The 19606-nt window shown below is 32.5% G+C and overlaps 1 protein-coding gene across 4 annotated transcripts in view; it reads right to left on the bottom strand.

The window, feature by feature from the left end:
- Positions 1 to 19606, bottom strand: part of LOC123707934 — a 33572-nt gene that overhangs the window by 3837 nt on the left and 10129 nt on the right. The window contains exons 2-6 of one of the 4 annotated variants that reach the window (XM_045658256.1): positions 18193 to 18758; positions 2559 to 2714; positions 1991 to 2137; positions 1396 to 1541; positions 728 to 938 (exon numbers count right to left, since the gene is read on the bottom strand). In XM_045658256.1, the coding sequence (XP_045514212.1) occupies positions 728 to 938; positions 1396 to 1541; positions 1991 to 2137; positions 2559 to 2714; positions 18193 to 18333 (801 nt within the window). In that variant the 5' untranslated portion in view covers positions 18334 to 18758. Of the gene's footprint in view, positions 1 to 727; positions 939 to 1395; positions 1542 to 1990; positions 2138 to 2558; positions 2715 to 18192; positions 18886 to 19606 lie in introns of those variants that run through there. The other 3 variants (XM_045658258.1, XM_045658257.1, XM_045658255.1) reach the window with 3 other exon arrangements.

Below are 19606 nucleotides of genomic sequence, written 5' to 3'. Positions count from 1 at the left end.
TGCTAACGTATCTTACTATTATTTATCCTATCACGCAATATCCACTCATATTGCTAACGAATCTTACTATTGCTTATCCTATCACGCAATATCCACTCATATTGCTAACGTATCTTACTATTACTTATCCTATCACGCAATATCCACTCATATTGCTAACGTATCTTACTATTACTTATCCTATCACGCAATATCCACTCATATTGCTAACGTATCTTACTATTACTTATCCTATCACGCAATATCCACTCATATTGCTAACGTATCTTACTATTACTTATCCTATCACGCAATATCCACTCATATTGCTAACGTATCTTACTATTGCTTATCCTATCACGCAATATCCACTCATATTGCTAACGTATCTTACTATTACTTATCCTATCACGCAATATCCACTCATATTGCTAACGTATCTTACTATTACTTATCCTATCACGCAATATCCACTTATACTTCTTAACTTTCTCATTTCCACGGCACTCTACTCTAATTTCTTCATTTCTCTGCCACACCTAACATTCACGTCACGTTAACTTCGGGATAAGCACGGCCCATGTACGGCCAGTGGAGCCTCGTATGACTTCTCGTCTACATAAACAAATGCAACGCTCCGTTTGATTCCCCGCATTCACTCGTTATCATCATACTTTCCATACGATTACTGTAGTATGAAGGTCCGAAACAATTAGCATTTTTAATGTATTATGTATATCACAATTACTTGTTGAACTAAGACAGTCTGCGGCTGCGGTTGCGGCTGGTTCGAAGTGCGATATCGTCGCAGGCGTTCGTCCTCTTCGCCGCTGGAGAGGCTCGACACGTCGCACGAGGAGTCTAGACGCCTCGCGGGCGAACACTGCGCGGGCCCAGCTCGGGTGCTGGGACATCCGCCAGCTAAAGGCATCTCTTCTCCCTCTGCACCACCTGACAGTCTGGAATTCAAGATGATTAGGATTTACATAAAGTGGCTGTGCAGTGGAGACAATGAGATGTAATTGTATTCCATAGATGTCTGCTGAACTCATGACAAACAAAAAATGAATTAAAAAAATATGGTGTTTTTCAGTTCTCAATTAACTAATTATTATTATCTTTTTGTCAGCCATTTTTTAGATCTTAAGACACACCAAAAAAAGTTAAAATATAATAAATAAATTGAAGGAAATTCATATCATGATGACCTGCTTTTTACTTATACGAACATAATATTATCACCTGATTTTAAAGAAGGCTGCATCGAATGCGAACGATAAATCCGATCACTGCAGTTGTTTTAATATCTTTTGTTAAAAATCTTTAATCTCATGCTTATTTCGTATAATTATTAAGCAAAAGTCAAATACCAAAACTTTATTTACCATTTCATAAATTAATCAAGAGTAATATTACCTTCTGTTCTCCTTGTGATTCCGTCGCGGACAGCAAGGCTTGGCAAACATACAGAATATGATACGCAGTAAGCAGCAGGCCAGTCCTGCTACGATGAGACAGGGACCCACCAGCCGCAGGGCTGGTGTCTTGAAACCCTGGGAAGGCTGCTTTTTCATCATATAGGAAACTTGTTCATGGGTAAATTATATTTATATCTATTTTTTGAATGCTTTATACAAAATGTATGGTATCTGCAAATATGATCCCTTTTCCGGATCGTGCCATATATTATTTAGAGGGAATTAACGCTACGAATCAAGCGGTGCAATAAGAATCGATGAATGATAGTTCATATTGGTTTGTATCCAAAATATAGTAGATTCTTGTTTTTCTCTAATGGGTTAACTTTTAACACAATCACACTCGTGAGACATTTAGAATTTGTGTCTATATATGTGGTAATTTGAGTAAGCATCAGATGACAAATAGACATAGGCTATGTTATTGTTAGGTTACATACAATTTCTTTCTATTATGCTGATGACTTTAGTGGAGAAAAGAGGAATGATTTTATAAACGATCACGACCATTAATCGTATAAGTATCAGCTAACCTTGTCGCCTGTCCCAACGAAATACACAACCAGTCCAACTGCAAGTGTCGCAAGTCCAGCGTAAAGAAGCCGGGCGACGCCCCACGGCTCGCCGTTGGCTTCGTCGCCGTCCGATTCCGAAGAAGACCCGTACGACGCATCGCGCACCTTTAATTTTAAATTACTTTATAACACAAGCATCACAGGATCTAATCACATAACAAATAAAAGTATGGTACATACTCACGTCAATTCTAATACTATCCAACGAGATCCTAGAGTATATTACGTAACAATACATACCAACGAGCTACATCAAAAATACCATGCACCATTGTCTAGTAGTCTCCTAGAACCCTACCAAATCACAGACAACAGTAAAAACTTAGAACAACTATGCGTCCATATGGCATTTTATTCGTACGGTTAACAGATCTCACAGGTAACACTAAGTACTTACCAATCTATCACAACCATGCGTAACACGTAACACTGGGAGTAGGTTGTAATTCTAGTTTACCTCAAACCATGCTGCTAGCTACGTCGCTCGGCTACTTGGTGATCGGAAAAGATAACTTTCATTGGGTACCCGGTTGTTCCTGTGCCACTTGGCGCGGGGGTCCCGCCGGGCCCCCGGGTGGTCCCCGAGCACCGAGCAACGCCGGGCTGCACCCCCAGCGGCCCCTGCGCCGCCGCCCACGGAGAGAGCTGCGGCCTCTTGCCACGCCGCGCGCCCAGCGGCGCACTGAAACATATAAATTTCTAGTTATTTTTTGGACTCGATGATTCCTATATTTAAACTATTAAAATAGTTTAAATTTAGGAAATGTATATGTTGTTTCAACCGTAAAGGTAGTTTTTCAGAGATTTCTGTTTCGTCGCGCCATATTAAAGTTATAAATAAAAACTCGAGTGGCGAGAGAGCGTGAGGTGTATGTAGGTATATATATATATATATATAAATTTTATAATGTAAGAGAATTTTATTTGACGGAAATTATTTTCATTGTTATTAATTTAATTGTATAACCTGTATTTCCTTAATACATTAATGATAATCGCGCAGTCCTATCTTGCAAATATCTCTCAAATGTCTCTGTTGATTACACGAGTAATGACTTAATTGTACCAAAAGTTTATCGTGACACAATTATTCCCTTCAATAACACTTATATTACTCAAACAGGTGAAATTATTTGGTACTATACTTTACAGTTGTTTTTTGTTAAAACAAGTCACGTTTTCGATATCGGGAAAGTGCTCAAATATAGGCACAAAACGGGGTACATAATAACTTGTATCGTTCCTTTATTGGGGGTTTGGTAGTATTTCATGAAAGAACGATCATGTAATAATGTCTGTTTACTATCGTGTGAGAGATTGGGTAAAAGTGTTCGAATGTGTACAGCTATCCCGAGGGCTGTACAAGCATACGAGGTGGTTTAGTAAACCAGCTATCTGTTTAGTACTTCAGTCTAAATAACTGTAACCAAGGACTTTAGCCTCAAGAGAGAAAATTAATGTTACAAACGAGCAAATAATATTAAATTGTATAATTGTGACTACTATTTAATGTAATATTTATTACGTTGCTCAAACCCTTGAAACGACAAAAATAAACTGAATTATGTTTAAAATGAAACATAAACTATGAATTGCATTTGGTTAATATCAAAGTTGAAATTATTAGTTGAATAGCGAATTGAAATAATCAATTTTAAACATTATATTATGTATTCAAAATGTAATATGCAAATTATGATTGATTATAGTTATTACAGCACATTCATAATTATGTATGATTTATTGTAAAACCTTCATTTACATTCCTTGAACGGTATGCCGCACGCCACCCATATATTTTTTCGGAATAGTCATAATTATGTTTCGATGAACAGACAAATTCATATTGTTTTTATTTTTCTTTTAGCAAAATATTGAATATTTCGATATAACTGGCATATACATGCGACATTGTGGCATCCGAATGTGATTTCATGTTACTCAACCGGAACTGTGACCGGAGAAGGTGAGGTGTGTTACTACGAAGCGTAAAAGCCATTTCCACTTCGGATATGATAAAATGCTATGCTGATATTCCGGTCATACAGTCGCAGTTCAATATACTTTTGCTATGGGCGAAAATAAAGGTTAGGAAACAAAATCACATATCTGTTATATTTAAATAACTCATTAAGTACATACACTTATATATATTATTATATTATATAATATTTTTTGTAGTTGTAGGCGTTTACGGAGACTGGGGACTTTTACTCAAGAACTAAAACTCATATGTCATCCAATACATTTTTTACATTTGACAGAAATCTTATGACTCATGACGAATTAAACTTGCTAAGAGAAAAAATAGTATCTACTTAGTAACTAGAAACTCAACAACTAACTGATATTGATATCAGCCAGGAATTGTTTAACTACAAAGTAAACTAGACCTAAGCGCTACCAGTTTGCAAATGCTGATTGTAGATAATGCTAAGTACACATTGCCATGAAGTGTAAATACAAAGGAAATAGGTTAAAATTAATATGATATTTATTGTACCAGTCCTGGCACATGACAATTATGATATAAAAAACTAATTAAATAGTATAAATTCCAAGTGCCTTGCTTTTATCTCTATTTAGTAATATTAATATAAATAACATATTATGTACACTCCACTTAGTGTAAAGAAATGCCTCGAAATAGATTTTCCATTCTAACTATAGATTCTAGCCCTTATAATATTTTCTAGGTTCGAATAAGAATAAAAGATTTTTGCTGTACGAAGTCCGCTACGAAACTATAAAATAGAAAAGCGTACAACACAACAAGCTTATATAACTTCAGAATACAGTATTTAATTAATTTGCTTTCATTAAATGCTTGCATAATTTTAAACGTTCATTTTTTTTAAAGAAACTCTTAATAATAACACTGTCTAAAATACTCAAAATTTTTGTATATTTAATATTTTCATTTGTCTATTGCAAACCACAAAAGCCTTCTAGAGTGCTTATTAATATTAGTACAACCACCATTTGCCTTGCGTTTGTAAGGTTATATTTGATAGATAATCCATTAATAAAGAATTATGATTTAAACTTTCTTCTATCAATTAGAAATAATTGAAGAAAGTTCGACGATGAATCGCGTATTTTAATATGGACATATTTATGATATTGAGGCTTTGAATTTTTTATATGCAAATCCGTTAAGAAATCACGTCCAACATTTCTTATATTTCTTACTATGAAGAGAAAAACATGAAAAGGGAACTAGGACATTCTTTGAGGCTCTTAATATTTTGATTTAAGCCGAGTTCATTTTAATTATGGCTTACGTTTCTTACGACATAATTAAGAAATGCATTAAATAAATAATACAAAAAACAACATTATAGGGTTTGTTGCGTTTATCGCAGTAGGAATCATAAAATGCATCGTTGAACATTTTGAACTACAACTGGTTGTTTATTTTAAATTTTATATGAAATTAATTATGTACAACTTGATATAATTATAAACATCATACAAGCGTGTAGTTACTGTCGTTTTGGCACTTTCGTGGTATTTGCAAATAAATGAGGTGTGATTTTTTAAACTATAAATAATGAATGTTATTCAGTATTGATATTCATATATCCAAGGTATATTAGTAGAAAAAGAAGTAGTATTATATCTAAACAAAAAATATTACTATTTTTAAGGATTTCCGAAAGTATAGTAGCTAAAAATATTCTTGCATGGACTTCGGTATTGAATCCCTAGAATGTAGACGTTAACAATACGACCTGATTTTTACACGCCATTTGCAACGCTTTCATTGGCTGCCCTGACTTATTTTCACTTTTACTTTTTCACACCCCTTCTTCATACAATTCAAGGCAAACCCAAGAACTAAGAATTTAGAATATATTATAAGTATATGTTTTAGTTTTGTTGTATTTTTTAGTATTAGGTAAAAAATGCTAGCTGTGCTTTATGTTAATGTTTGAATGTGTATTCTGTTTTTGGCTTTTATCTATAATGTATTTTTTGGATATTGTTCAGTGAGAAGGTGTAGGAATACTGATGAGATAAAAAAAAAATAATAATCTAGTAGCGCTACAACCCGAAGTGGGGTTTGGCCTCAGCAATGCAATTTGTCCGTTTCTCGATCATTTTTATTTCAAAACAAGAGATCACACGCCTTATGTGTCTGACTCATGTCGTTTGTATTATTTCTTTATTTTCAAGCAATAAATTATAATAGATAGTTGTGCTTCCAGCAAGTAAAATAACATATTAAATTGCATTACCACGAATAAGCCGTGCATTGCATTTAATATTTCTCACAAAACTTCATGAAAACTCTCAAGGAACTCCGAAAGAAACTTCTAGAGTATAAATATTTCGCAATTAAAATTTTCCAAGTTCCCTTAGCTTTCGAGTCTCAACTGTAAGTGGTGCTTGCCTACCTAAGCTACGTATAGACTTTTAAATGCGCTTTATTACTTTCATCTACAACTTAAAAATTACCTAGGTTTGTTTAGGAATAAATAATTCCAACCTAAATTTAATTTATTCAGATTCAGACTCGAAACTATGACTTCCGTACGTCAAAAGCCTATACGTTTCTGACATATGCGAGTGACAGCGCAAAGTCGCCTGTACCTTACTCTTAACGTTAAGTATGACACCCGTCTGTCAAAACGTATTTTACCTTTTGTATTTGAAGCTACTTCTTCCGGTTTTAAAGGACCCATTTGACTTCTATCAAAGTAATATTAGATGCTGATCACACATTATATCTATAGTCCATTAAGACGTTACATATAATAAACGACGAATATACCGTATTTGATTCAGAGTAAACAGTTACTCTGAACCAACTAAACCATCCGAAATCATTTTATTATGGGTCTTTAAATTGGTATACAACGTAACATTTCGTGTTGCTTATGAAACCTATGTACTTTTCAAAGGTATCACTACCGAAAGCCTTCTAACCGAAATACATTACCAGTATGGCTTTGACTAATTAACTCGTGTAGTAAATATTAATAAAAAATAAACGACTGACTCCAAAATAAGATCAGCATGTTTTAACTATTAAATATATTCAACCCTTTGTACAATACCGATCAAAGTTCGTACCTGAACCAAGAATTTCATCCGGACACGTGCGTTTTCATTTCTATGTAAATTAGCCACACGGGACTAAAAACATCGCTTGTGTTTCCTGTTTGCAATATCGTGTATACAAAGAGTATCGAGAGCTAGGAATGTCAGTTAGTATTGTTGTAAAAGATTTTTTTTTATGTTTTGTTAACGTAAACAGATTAAAAAACGCACACAAAATTATACGGTTTTTACTAGCATTCATTTACATATTTTTTTCAAGCTTACTAAATTTGATGTGCTTGTAATGAAATATATTACTTAAGAAATATTGTAAGTGGTACAGATTTTTGGGCCTTTTAATAGTTTTTAAAAATGCAATTACATTTTAGTTGGTGTGTAATGAATACTATATTAGCATACACCTGAATTAAAAACTTTTATTTGTAATCACAAATATTAGAGTTTATGTTACTGGAGGCAGATGGGCAGAAGGGTCATCTGATGTTAAGTGATACCACTGTCCATGGACACCATTAAAATTCATTTTCAGCTATAGCCTCTAAATTACAATAACCTAAAATCACTTACAACATAACTTGTCGTTGGCAACAGCTAATCTTCCATACAAAAGCCTTCTCTATATAATATCCAATTTCTATACACCTAAAACCCATGTCACTGGCCCGGTGCAATTCTAAATAGCATATTTTACGTAGCCCAAATTATAAATTAAACAGCCCGGCCTATAATGAAAAGCTGAAGAGATACAAAGCCTCTACCAGCCCGCGTACATATACCGAATCAATTATTAAGCCCAAAGCTTTCATCCTGTTCATTTCCAGCTTCGTATCACCGTAATTGTTTCTTTCATTTCATTAACTTAATATTTATATTCAATGCTATATATTAAACAATTGACCTTTTAAAAGAAATTCTATTTACGTCACCAAAACCCCAGTGGCACAACACATAGCCAAGTAGACGAGAACGGCTGTCAGATGGCGTTAAGGTATTTCGGTTGTATTAACGCGACTATCATGCTATATATCATGACTATCCCCATATAGAGTGATCCCCATGAGAGGTAAATAAAGGAAATACATATAAAACATATATTTTTAAAATTTTGCGACACAATACATCAGATGTAATACTTAAAAGAATTTACATAGCACTCGTTCAGACCGTATTGACATATTGCATAAACATATGGGGAGCGGTCAATATAACAAAATTTTTGGAATTGGAACGGGGACATAGGCTCTATTAAAGGTCATGCTGTTCCGGCCATAGAGATTCCCATCGGAAGAGCTTTATCATCTCAGCCAATTACTCTACGTTAGGAAGCTGAGCGTCCTGAGTCTAATTTTAAAAACACACTACCATTTGATAGTAGGCTGTTCTTATAAAGAAATAGGGATGTTGTCGTCGGTCAGACCCAAATCTATAATAAATTAAATAGGCTGTTTAATATCTACCCGCTCATCGTCTACAATCTAAAAATACGTACTGGCTTATGAACACATCCTACGCAGTGTTTTGTTTCTTTTGAGACCTAGTATGTAATTACACACTTTATTCATTCACTCACACACTCAAGCGTGTTGATAACAGTTGAAAAATCAAATAAAAAAGATGTAATTAAATTATTTATAAATATATTTTAAGGAATGTATAATTAAGTTTGTTATGAAAGAGCTGGAAACCCTGACACAGCTATTTTTTACTTAAAAGGATTCCCAAATCTTACACATTGTAACGCATATGTCCTTTAAATGAATAAACACATTTTTATTTTATTTATTTATAATTAAACGTCTCAATAAAAATATATAGTACTTAAAAAATAGCTAGCACGGGTTGAGAATCGCGCGCCTAGCGCCTTACATCTGTGCAATAGTTGTCTAAATATGTGGCTGTAGTTCATATTACGAATTCAGTGTCCTACATTTATTTGTCTATATTTTTGAAGCCCGTTTAAGCGTATGCCTCTCAACCCTGATTTCATACGTTCGTATCATGGCTCTGCACCATGGGCTTTTCTCGTACGGTGAAGGAAAACATTACGAGGAAACCATCTTGCCTTAGATCTAAAGTCGCGTCTCAGTCGCAGAAGGTTGATATGATAACCCACTTGAAAATACAGAAATCTGAACCGAAGGATGTTTGTATAACAACTAATGTTTCGTTAGTTCCATTTCTAACGATTGGGTTTGTACAAGTGTATGAAATGTGTTTTTCGATTGATTCAGAAATTACAGCGATCCAGTTTTAATAATAATGAGTAAGCCTCGCTAGGCAGGATACGTGACATACGTCATTCATATCGATCCACCATTGATATCTGCATAGCGAAAAGCCTTGACACGCTATTATGATTCCCAGATACTCATTCACTTATAAAAGACAAAAAATCTATGCAGTTTTTAATATAATAGAAGGGCTTATAATACAGTAGACCTCGAAACGGAGTCAGCATTCATGGCGCGATTAAAAGCTTTCTTTTCATGAAACAGCAAGAATTTTTGTCAAAACAATAATTTTAAGCATAGGTGGACAACAATTACTAAAGCAATAACGTTTAAATATTTAGGCAAAGTACGCAGTTTTTTCTTTGGCTGAGGGTAACTGTCTTAATGTGACTTTCGTACGGCAACAACGTATTAGATTTTGACATGGAAGTCAAAGTGAGCGCTAAGTCTTTCTCTGTATTCCCTACGACTATTAACCTAAATATTTAATAGGGACTCAGTAATTTCAATTAAAAATTCACTTAATAAAAGCGTGATAAAGTCTCTATAGCGTACAGCATTATGATATTTAAGTAGATAATTATTTAAGCAGAGCTTTCAAATTTATTCCTTTAATAGTAAGTTAAAGCACTTGTTAAACTAAAGACTAATTTGATTGCAAACTGTTGCACCTAATTGAATCGTCTAATAAAATCTTTATGTTTAGTTTATACTATTATAAATGCGTGTGATTAGCTATTTATATATATATTAATTTTATAATTATACCAGTAAATTATTAATTATACCAGTACATATAACAAACACTATTGTTTACCTTGTAAATTTTAAAAGAGGGAATGACGTATTGGATATAAATTACTAGAAAAAAATAGTTTGTCAAGTGCATAGATTTCTATCGTGTCAAAATGAGCATTTATTTTACTAACATGAATGTATTTTAATTAAACGATATATTAATCTACATAGGATTTTATTTATTTATTTCATAGTTATCATACGTATAGTTCATTTTAAACAAACTACTCATTCGAACTTTTCGCGAATACAACAGAGTAAACGCTACTTATACAGTTTGATAGATCGGTTTTGGTTTTTTTTATGAAGCGCCTATTGGGTACCTTATCCGCATTGTTAAACAAATAAGTATTTTCACATAGGAAATTACTATTTAAAAGTTGGAAATATGATTTTTATTATTTTTTGTAAAATTTATGTTCACCGTAATTCTCATGTATTTTAGATAGGTTGTTACTTGGACCTATTGAGCGTCTAAGTGCGGAAACAGAGTCCACACATACATACATACAATAGGTTGTTACTTATACTGTAGAATATGCATTATATATGTGGTGTACTATAACAACCACACTTGCAACAACTTATCAGTTATCTCTCACTTTTTGCATAAATTTTTTTGTTGGTTAGAATTTTGTTAACAATCAGTTTATAAAGTTATTTTTGTCTGTTATATATGTAAGCTTTTGACAACTGACCTGTAAAAATTGATTGATAAAGGTATTTTATTTACATAAAACTGATGATGACTTGCTATTCTTTAAACGACTAACACTTGGCCCCAGTGACCTTGTAGTTAACGGTGAAAAAGCCGCTGTTATTTAGTTTGATTCCCGATGATTCGTTACGTCACATAAAAGTCACCCCTCGTCCTCATAAAAGGTTTACTAGACTTCAAACAAAATTAAGACATAGACAAAAATATATAGAGACTATGTATATATAATCAAGATAACTACACTAGCAATGAGCGGAATAAAAATAAAGTTTTGACCTAATAATCAAGCAACTAATGAGCTCAGCTCAAAGGCGAAGCCGCTATCTTTGCTTTCGAGTTGATACCTTATCAACTTCGGTAATATTAAGTTGACCCATTTTCGTCGTTTTTCACCTCACTGAGGGCACTTGTTGTATTCAAAGTGGAAACAAAGGTCATCTTACCCTATTTCGCTTTAGGAAATAAAATATAATAAATTGTGTTTTATTTTTGAGACTGCTTCAATAATTTATTGACGCTCTGATTTTTTATCTAAAAGAGATTGGTGAACTGTCATTTTTCTTTACAAAACAAATTTTAAATTTAGAACTCAGGCTCATTCCTACGGACGGACGGATACGGACTTTAATAAGCCCAAAGAAGGATGTTTTCGAGTATTTTTGATTAGATTTGATTTAGTTGAGTTTCTTGTTAATAAGAAGACTTGTATGACCATAATACTATAACGCTAGAGATCTTTAGAAATTGTATTAGCACCATAAACCTACTATTATGATATTTATTACCTGGTTTAACTCATGCTTATACGTAGAACAAATAAGTTAAGTTAACGGTATAGTATACATATGATAAAACTGTAAATCAACAATAACATGAATTTGAACGTTTTAAATAATAAAATTTCACAAAATCATCACACAACGACCACGCAAAAATTACAGATTTTATCGCGGAAATAAGACGTTAGTTTGACATTTCAATATTCTACGTATATAACATTACCGTTGAAATATTGTAAAGATGTAATCAAAGAGCAAGTGAAGAACGAAGAAAGATGAGTAATTTTAACCTTTTCCTAATATAGGTTTAGTAATTAGCTACTACTTATATATATTAATTGTGAGTCAATTAACCTTTGGCAGAGCTTATACATGGCTGTTTACACATATTATTGTTTATATTATTCTTTGGATTTCTTTTTAATTAATTTTAGTTATAGTTGCATTTTATTTCGAGTTTTTTTTTTGTTAATTAACTATGCACTTCTTGTCAGCGTTTTTTTTAATTCTCCTATTAATATGGGAACCCTAATGGGCTGCCTGGAAGATATCGCTTGTTCGCGATAAGGCCGCCTGTTGCCTAATAACTTATGTACTTCTTAATTTTTTTTCCTATAATTATGTATATTATGGTAACAAAGTATAAATAAATAAATACTTAGATTCGTACTTATGTTTCATAAAGTATATTTTAGAACATAGTATTATTAATTAATGAGGTATGGAATTACTACATTTAGGTTTTCGTTTTATCATAATACCGTGTGGTGAAACTTCAGTATGTTTTAATGGATTTCATAACATTAATAAAATCTAAAATTTACCAATAGCCAGTAAAATTCTGGTACATGCCTTAATTACATTTTAAAACTTTGGTACTAAACAAACCTGATGATGATGTAACTGAAAAATTGTTCTCCATAATTATATCTATTTGACATTAAATTATATTCTTTCTCACACGTTTAATTGACACACCTACACATTGACTTATTCACACACGGCCACTCATGCTTAAATTTTATTGTGACTGTTACATTTGTTTGGAAGTATGGACATTCAGACGCCAGAAGCCCGGAAAGCTTTCTGGCGATGTCAATGTCCAGTCGACGGTAGCACGAAACAGCAAACCTCCTCCTCAGAGCCTCCTTACCGTTTTCCCCCTGTTATATAAAAAAGAGGTTTTCTGGTCGTATATAGTCATCTTAATGCTGAACAATTTCTATCCGTGATGGAAGGCGAGTGACCAGTTACACTGGTAAAACTGGTACACTGGTGACCACATGAGTTGTATAGTCCTATTATCCATCAGAGATTAAGATGGAAATGCCTGTATTATCTATGTGTATGTAACTCCTCTAAGTTGACCAAAAAATACATGAATATAAAATATCAAAAATATATTAATATCTTTGTTAAGTTTTTTAGTTTTTACTGTTAATACGGTAAAAGCTTTCTGATTGCAGAAGTATAATATAAATTGTATTTAATATAAAAAAGGTATTTCCTCGTCAACTTAAGTGCAATTGACCATTGTCTAAGCAATGTGTTTATACGATGTTTTAATGAATAATGCATGGTCAACTTTACCTTCATATAAACGGTTACAAAGTGAATGGTCCTAATTAAATTATTATTCTGTTTCTATAAAGCTTTGAATAAAAGTCTGTTTAATTTATATTTTATATCAAGTCTTCCAAATTGAAATTCTAAAAGTAAAGAAATTCGTGAATAATGTTTTACTCGTAATATAGATATCAAATATATTAAGAGTAAAGAATATATATATTAAGGTATTCGGATTCGCATACTTAACTAATGTTGCTAATTTGCTAACTTTTTATATTAACTTTGTTATATGACAGAACAAAATTTAAAGCATATTACGAGCCCCGATGCAAAAAATATTAATTGAAATATTGATAAAATAATTAAGAACGTTTGTAAAAAATAAACACAATTTTAGGAACACTTTAAAGTTTATTTTAACGTAACTGAAATTCTTTCATGACTTTACATAACAGAAAATTTCACACTAGACGAACAATTTTGCATCGGGGCTCGTATTACTAACTAAAATAATGCATTTATCATTTCTCTGTATTTTTGTTTTCAAACAATTTCAATGGTCGTTCTTTAAAGTTGTTTGCTTGAAGCTTCTGTTTTATGACGAACAAAAAAAATATACTCGGCATTTTTAAGTAACCGACTTTATTACGTACGTATTAGTCGGCTTCAACTTAGAGTTTAATTTCGTTAATTTATGTAACGTTTGTTAAGAAGTAATATTATTATTATTATTTCTATGACAATGAAAGCTTTTCATTAATTTTACTCGCGACTTTGTAAACAAATTAAAATCTGTCATCAACATAATATTTTGTCTCTCTTTCAATAAAACCTCTTCAATCGTGACTGATATCAGTGAAAGCAAATCCAAATTCTATTTGACTGTAACATAAAATGTTTCCATGTAAAAACATCGCGTGACTACCGAGAATGAACTTTATTGTCTTGGGTAATAGGTTTAAAATCGATTGGACGGAATGCATGTGTGGTAAAAAATTTGAGCCGCAAACGCGAGGTGTGGTAATGGTTTCCTGAAGATAGGTGAATGGGTGATGACAGGGCTTTTTTCGAGCCGTATGTTCAGTACTTAAACACAATGCAGCCGATATTATGTAGTCAACGTTAACGTCCTATATTCTCTGGATATTGTTTTTAAAAGCAATTTAATTTTTACTCAGAACTTTGTAGTACCACTACGACTTATTCTACGGGGCGTTATACTTATGTATAATATTGAATTGAAATTTAGCGGCTTTTGATTCAAGTTGTTTGTCGACGCTGGCATTACTTGGTCGGATGAAAACCTAAAGCGTTATTTTCATTTTATGTATGATTGTACAGTACAGTCAATTTCACTATAATTAAAAACATCCTCTTAGTCTTCTCCTAGATCTTGGTGGTAGATAGTACCGGTAAAAACAGATCTGGTGCTTTCCTCGCTTAACGAATAAATATCGTAATTACAGTGAGGCATTGCTGCCAACATTGCCACAGGAAAACTTTTTAAATTTTATTAAGTGTTCTATTTATTCCTTATTATTATGTAGGTTTAGAATATTGCAAATACATTTTGTTTTTAAATTATATTATCAGTGAAACGTCATTTATTGTTTTAAAACAATAGTTATTTATAAAACATAAATGCAGTCTAAGTTATAATTAGGAACTAAAAAGAAGTACTTTTGTCGATAAGTCTTATGAAATAAATCGTTATGTTCTTCTTCTAAGAGAGCACATAAAAATAATTTTGGTATTCTTAATCCTGGTAAGATCAATATTCTTAAAATGCTCCATATAGCGTGATTAAAAAAATTAAACTTTGTCACGAGGACGAAAGTCAGGTTATTGTTTCGCTTGCACGCTATTGTCTTTAATGAATTTGCACGAATCATGAAAAAACTTTGTATCATTAAAATATTTTCATACAATAACTTTTTTAAGAAACCAAATTAGTAGTTTTAAGTATAGAAAATTTAAGGAGAATTGGAAAGGATCAAGAGGCAGAAGGAGAAGAAGTTCCGGTAGAAAAAGGTGGATAGAAGATATAGAAGCGATAGCAGGAAGCGATTGGAAAAGAAAGCTGTGGATAAAGAAATTTGGAAAAAGCCCGAGTAGGCCTTTCCGATCAATGCTAGTGAAGGAAGATAGGATATCGAGTAACAAGCAATAAAAAAATATAACAAATTTAAACTGTTGACATTTGTAAAGTATTATAAAACTATTATGAAATTGAAAACTTGTTTGGTAATATAAAATAATAAAATTTGGTTATTTAAAATTTCTAACTTCAGTCTGTTATATTGTTTAAAACTTAATTTACAAAGAAAATCTTAACAATAAATATTAGTTTCCATACTTACCTAAATAAACACTAAATTCATATCTCGTATTCAAATTTCTCATCCACAAGACTTAAAAATCTTTATCGAAGTTCACACTTACTACGGTCTAAAACATTGCAACAACTTAAATAGATTCTACCCTCATTTAGTTTAATAAACAATAAAATTAATAAACATCCAATGACAAACAACTTAACCAATTTTTTTTTGACACTGGAAGGAATTAGCGTTTAAGATACAGGCTAGGCCTAGTTGAAACGCTGGTGGTCATAGAAGTATGTTATGTATAAGGTTAACTAAAATGAATATTGTATCTCAATGTTTCGTTGCCTATTGTATGTTTATAACCTTTAGAATGTAAGTACAAAATATAATATTTTTTTTGAGTCAAATACAGTAATTTTTATTTTTATTACTGTTATTTTAAATGTTTACCTACAACCCAGTCGTTGTCTGGAAGCCCGCAACAATCAGACTGCCCATTGATATTTTGGGGCTTCTTTTTTTATTCTGTTTTTTTGAGATTGAATGTGTTGAATTATATTATGATCAAATTTACATTCAAGATTCCTCATAATCCTTTTTTGCACAGATTTGATTTGTTTGTGCGAAGAGGTAAACAGTGCAATTAAGCTAATTTGTGTCCAAGATTAAATAAACATACGAATTGGCAAAACAAACCTACAAAGATCTTATATTAAAACCGCCTATTGCCAAATATGCTTTTTTTATAAATTACGTTACTGCAGTTAGGGTTAGTACTTTTCAAAGAATTGCTTTCATTTTGATCCAAAATAATGTTTTATAGAGATTTACAGTTAAGAACATGCGACAGACACATTCTACACCTCCGAAAATGTTTTTATTTTTAGTTCCATACTCTCATAAACACGCATACGTTGATAAATAATTTTCGGGTTTTAACAATGTAATCGATTTAACTGAGACTTTTGTAAAAACATGATTAATTGTCAATGTTATTGATTATCAATATCGTCATAATTACAAGCTGATAGAACAATATTACTACTGTCAACTCGACCTTAGAGTATCCACTATATAATTATAAGGTATAACTATCTTGTAAACTTCACCGGGCGGATTACGGAGTCATAGAATATGCATCGCTGCCTTACTGGTTGACTCAAGCAGACCTAACCGTTCTCATTCATGAATATTTTATGTTTTCTAGAAAATACTTGTCTTATATTTTACAATATAAAAATTCCTTCGTATTGTGCATCGTTATATAGAATTTGTATCAAATCAGGTTCGAAAAAGACTTTCTGATTATGTGGGCAATAAATACTTTTTCGCACGGGAAAGAAAAGTATTGTGAGGAAACCATTTTGTGTGTATCAGACACAGAAGCCTCATAACTTATTTGTATATAAAGAAATATTATCAATGAAACAGACAAAGAAGTATAAGTGTAAGATAGAAAGAGTTCTAGCGTTGGATTACTTTTTATTTACAATATCATGCCAAATAAAATGTGAATGATACTTAAATAGTCGCATTGCAATAAATACTGGTAGATATCAAGCAGCCATCACTCCAAATAACATCGTTAATCACATGAGAACATTCCAGCCCTAAAGGACGCAAAACCTCTATAATATAGAGACGACCTATTTAAATTCTTGAAATATATTCATACGATTCAGGCAATACTGCGTAATCGGTATAGTTCACCATTCAACCACCTTAAGCGAATACGAATCCGTTATAAACAGTTTCCCACGGCTATATCAAAATAAGTGTGTCAAGTCCTATGCTAGTTAGAAAATAGGGTACTTTCATAGCATTGTACAGTAAATGCAGTACTTGCGAACAAAGCATAGTTCTGAATGCGACGGACAGTGGAGATGGACTGATGAATTACTTGTTGCTCAGATACGAGAAAATTGCTATAATGCATCTATTGTGATATGGGCTTCATCTTGCTTTTGGATTAAAGCGGAAACATTATGTGCGATCGCTAGAATACGTCAAAATTGCGCACATTTGTTAGAATGTAGGTCTTCTATTGATAGCAGTACTTCTATAATAGATTTTTTATAAGTTGAATAAAACACGTTCAATTCTTATCTTCAAAATCAAATCAGTACTTAACTTTATCCTATCCATTCATACCTGAGCTTTTATTTCGTCTTTGACCCAAGTAATTGTTAGTATAAGGTAAAAAAAGGTAGTATCCTGCTTTGGAACTCCTTACCTCTTGTTATTAGACGAGCTGTTTTAAATTTATGTAAGAACTTCTTTTTAATATTTTTTTGTCGTAATTACCCTAAGATTAGCCATAGCATTTTATATAAGATTATTATTACTTTTTTTAGATTATTGTTTCTTTTTTTTGTTTTCCCATACTAGGGTTGCCTGGAAGAATTCGCTTGTAAGCGATAAGGTATGTATCCTTAACTTATGTATCCTATTTTTACATGTTTGTTTAAGGTAACGAAGTGAATAAATAAGTAATACACAACACTTTTTAGTGATATCACATACGTATTTTTTCTTTCCAGACAATTTAAATAACATCCCGTGATTTACAATAAATATCCAGGAGCCCCGAGCGCTTCTAGGTAATATTTCAATGCCATTTAACACAGATATAACATCAATAAGGGTTCATGCAATATTCAAAAATACATACCCATGAAGTAGGTGGGTATCTCGGGAAAGGTGCAATAGTCTTCGTTGCTACGTTGCTCGGTATTTCATGTTTGATACCACGCTTCAGTCGTTGTTTTCTTCGCTCCCTAGATTTTGCTCTTATCATAAGAGCTGCCTGCATACTTGCCAGTTTTGTGCCTTTATTGAGCGGTCACAGATACACGAGTTCCGGAATATTACGTTAAAGGTTCTAGCGTTACTATGTACACAAACACCAATATCACTTTGTCAATCACAGTACGTATTATCATTAAATTTAGAATTGGAGAGAGGCACGAGAAAAGGCGAAATACTAACAAACTAATATTATAATCTTACGATACGATATGTTAGGGTGATCAATGGAAGCTACCGCGATTTGGCGTTAATTAGTTCCTTTCAACAGTCATGTTTCATTCCGTATATCAAGTCGTAGTCTTTGATTCTTCGCCTGCCACCGTACGCTTTTTCTTATGTGTCGTTTTTTCATGGCCTTCCCACTTTCTGCGCTTCATTAATTAACACTTCAGAACACATATTGATTTTGTACTTACTTGCTACTGTAAGCTAAAATAAATACCCGTTATTTTGTTTCAACGACGATATAAATGGGAGGTTATTGCACTGTCTCACATGATGTATCATGCAGATCCTACGCATACAATGACTTTTAAGCTCTACGTAACATTTATTAAAATCGTGACCCAGTTACTATTTCATGAATAGTATCTAGTTCATTAACAGTAATTTCTAGGAACATTTAAAGCGTACAAAAAATAATCTTAGAGAATAGTGACACACGCCGTGTTACTGAAGTTAGGTCAAGTATCACAAGGCACCTTACAGTTACTTAAGTTTAAAAATACACTTCTCTGCGTAGCTACGGAATACAATGAACACATTTATAACATATTTAACATGCTTCGTGAACATAGACAACTTACCACTTAATTTTACCTTAACAAAGACATTTTTTACGAACAAAATCGATGTCATTGACAGTAAAAAGCGACATCGACATTCCTATAATCCATATTAAACGTTAAGCTGCGATTTATTAAAAAACTTAGTCAAACTAGGCCAGCCAACTTTGATTCAGTCGTTCTGATTGAGGACAAACTTTTTAGTATTACAATCTTAACTAAACACAAAACTTTTGTTAACAATAAATAGCGCCCAATATAATAAGGCTCGAACTTTTCAATCAAAGCAACGGCTAATTTCACCAACGCCTCCTAAGTTTAGGCGAATATATCTGACGTAATTTTGCCTATCTTACAGACAGTCTTTGAAGTTTGCCCTACATTTAGAAACAGCACCATTTAGACAGAATTTGACATTGCATTAACACAGTTAACTAATGAATTACGCCAACATTTCCAGATGCAGCTGGATTTTATCTAACGAATTTAAAT

This window comes from Pieris brassicae, chromosome 4 (assembly GCF_905147105.1).
Source record: "Pieris brassicae chromosome 4, ilPieBrab1.1, whole genome shotgun sequence".
In the NCBI taxonomy this organism is placed as follows: domain Eukaryota; kingdom Metazoa; phylum Arthropoda; class Insecta; order Lepidoptera; family Pieridae; genus Pieris; species Pieris brassicae.
The sequence above is the reverse complement of the archived record's forward strand: the minus strand, read 5'-3'. Positions and strand labels throughout refer to the sequence as shown.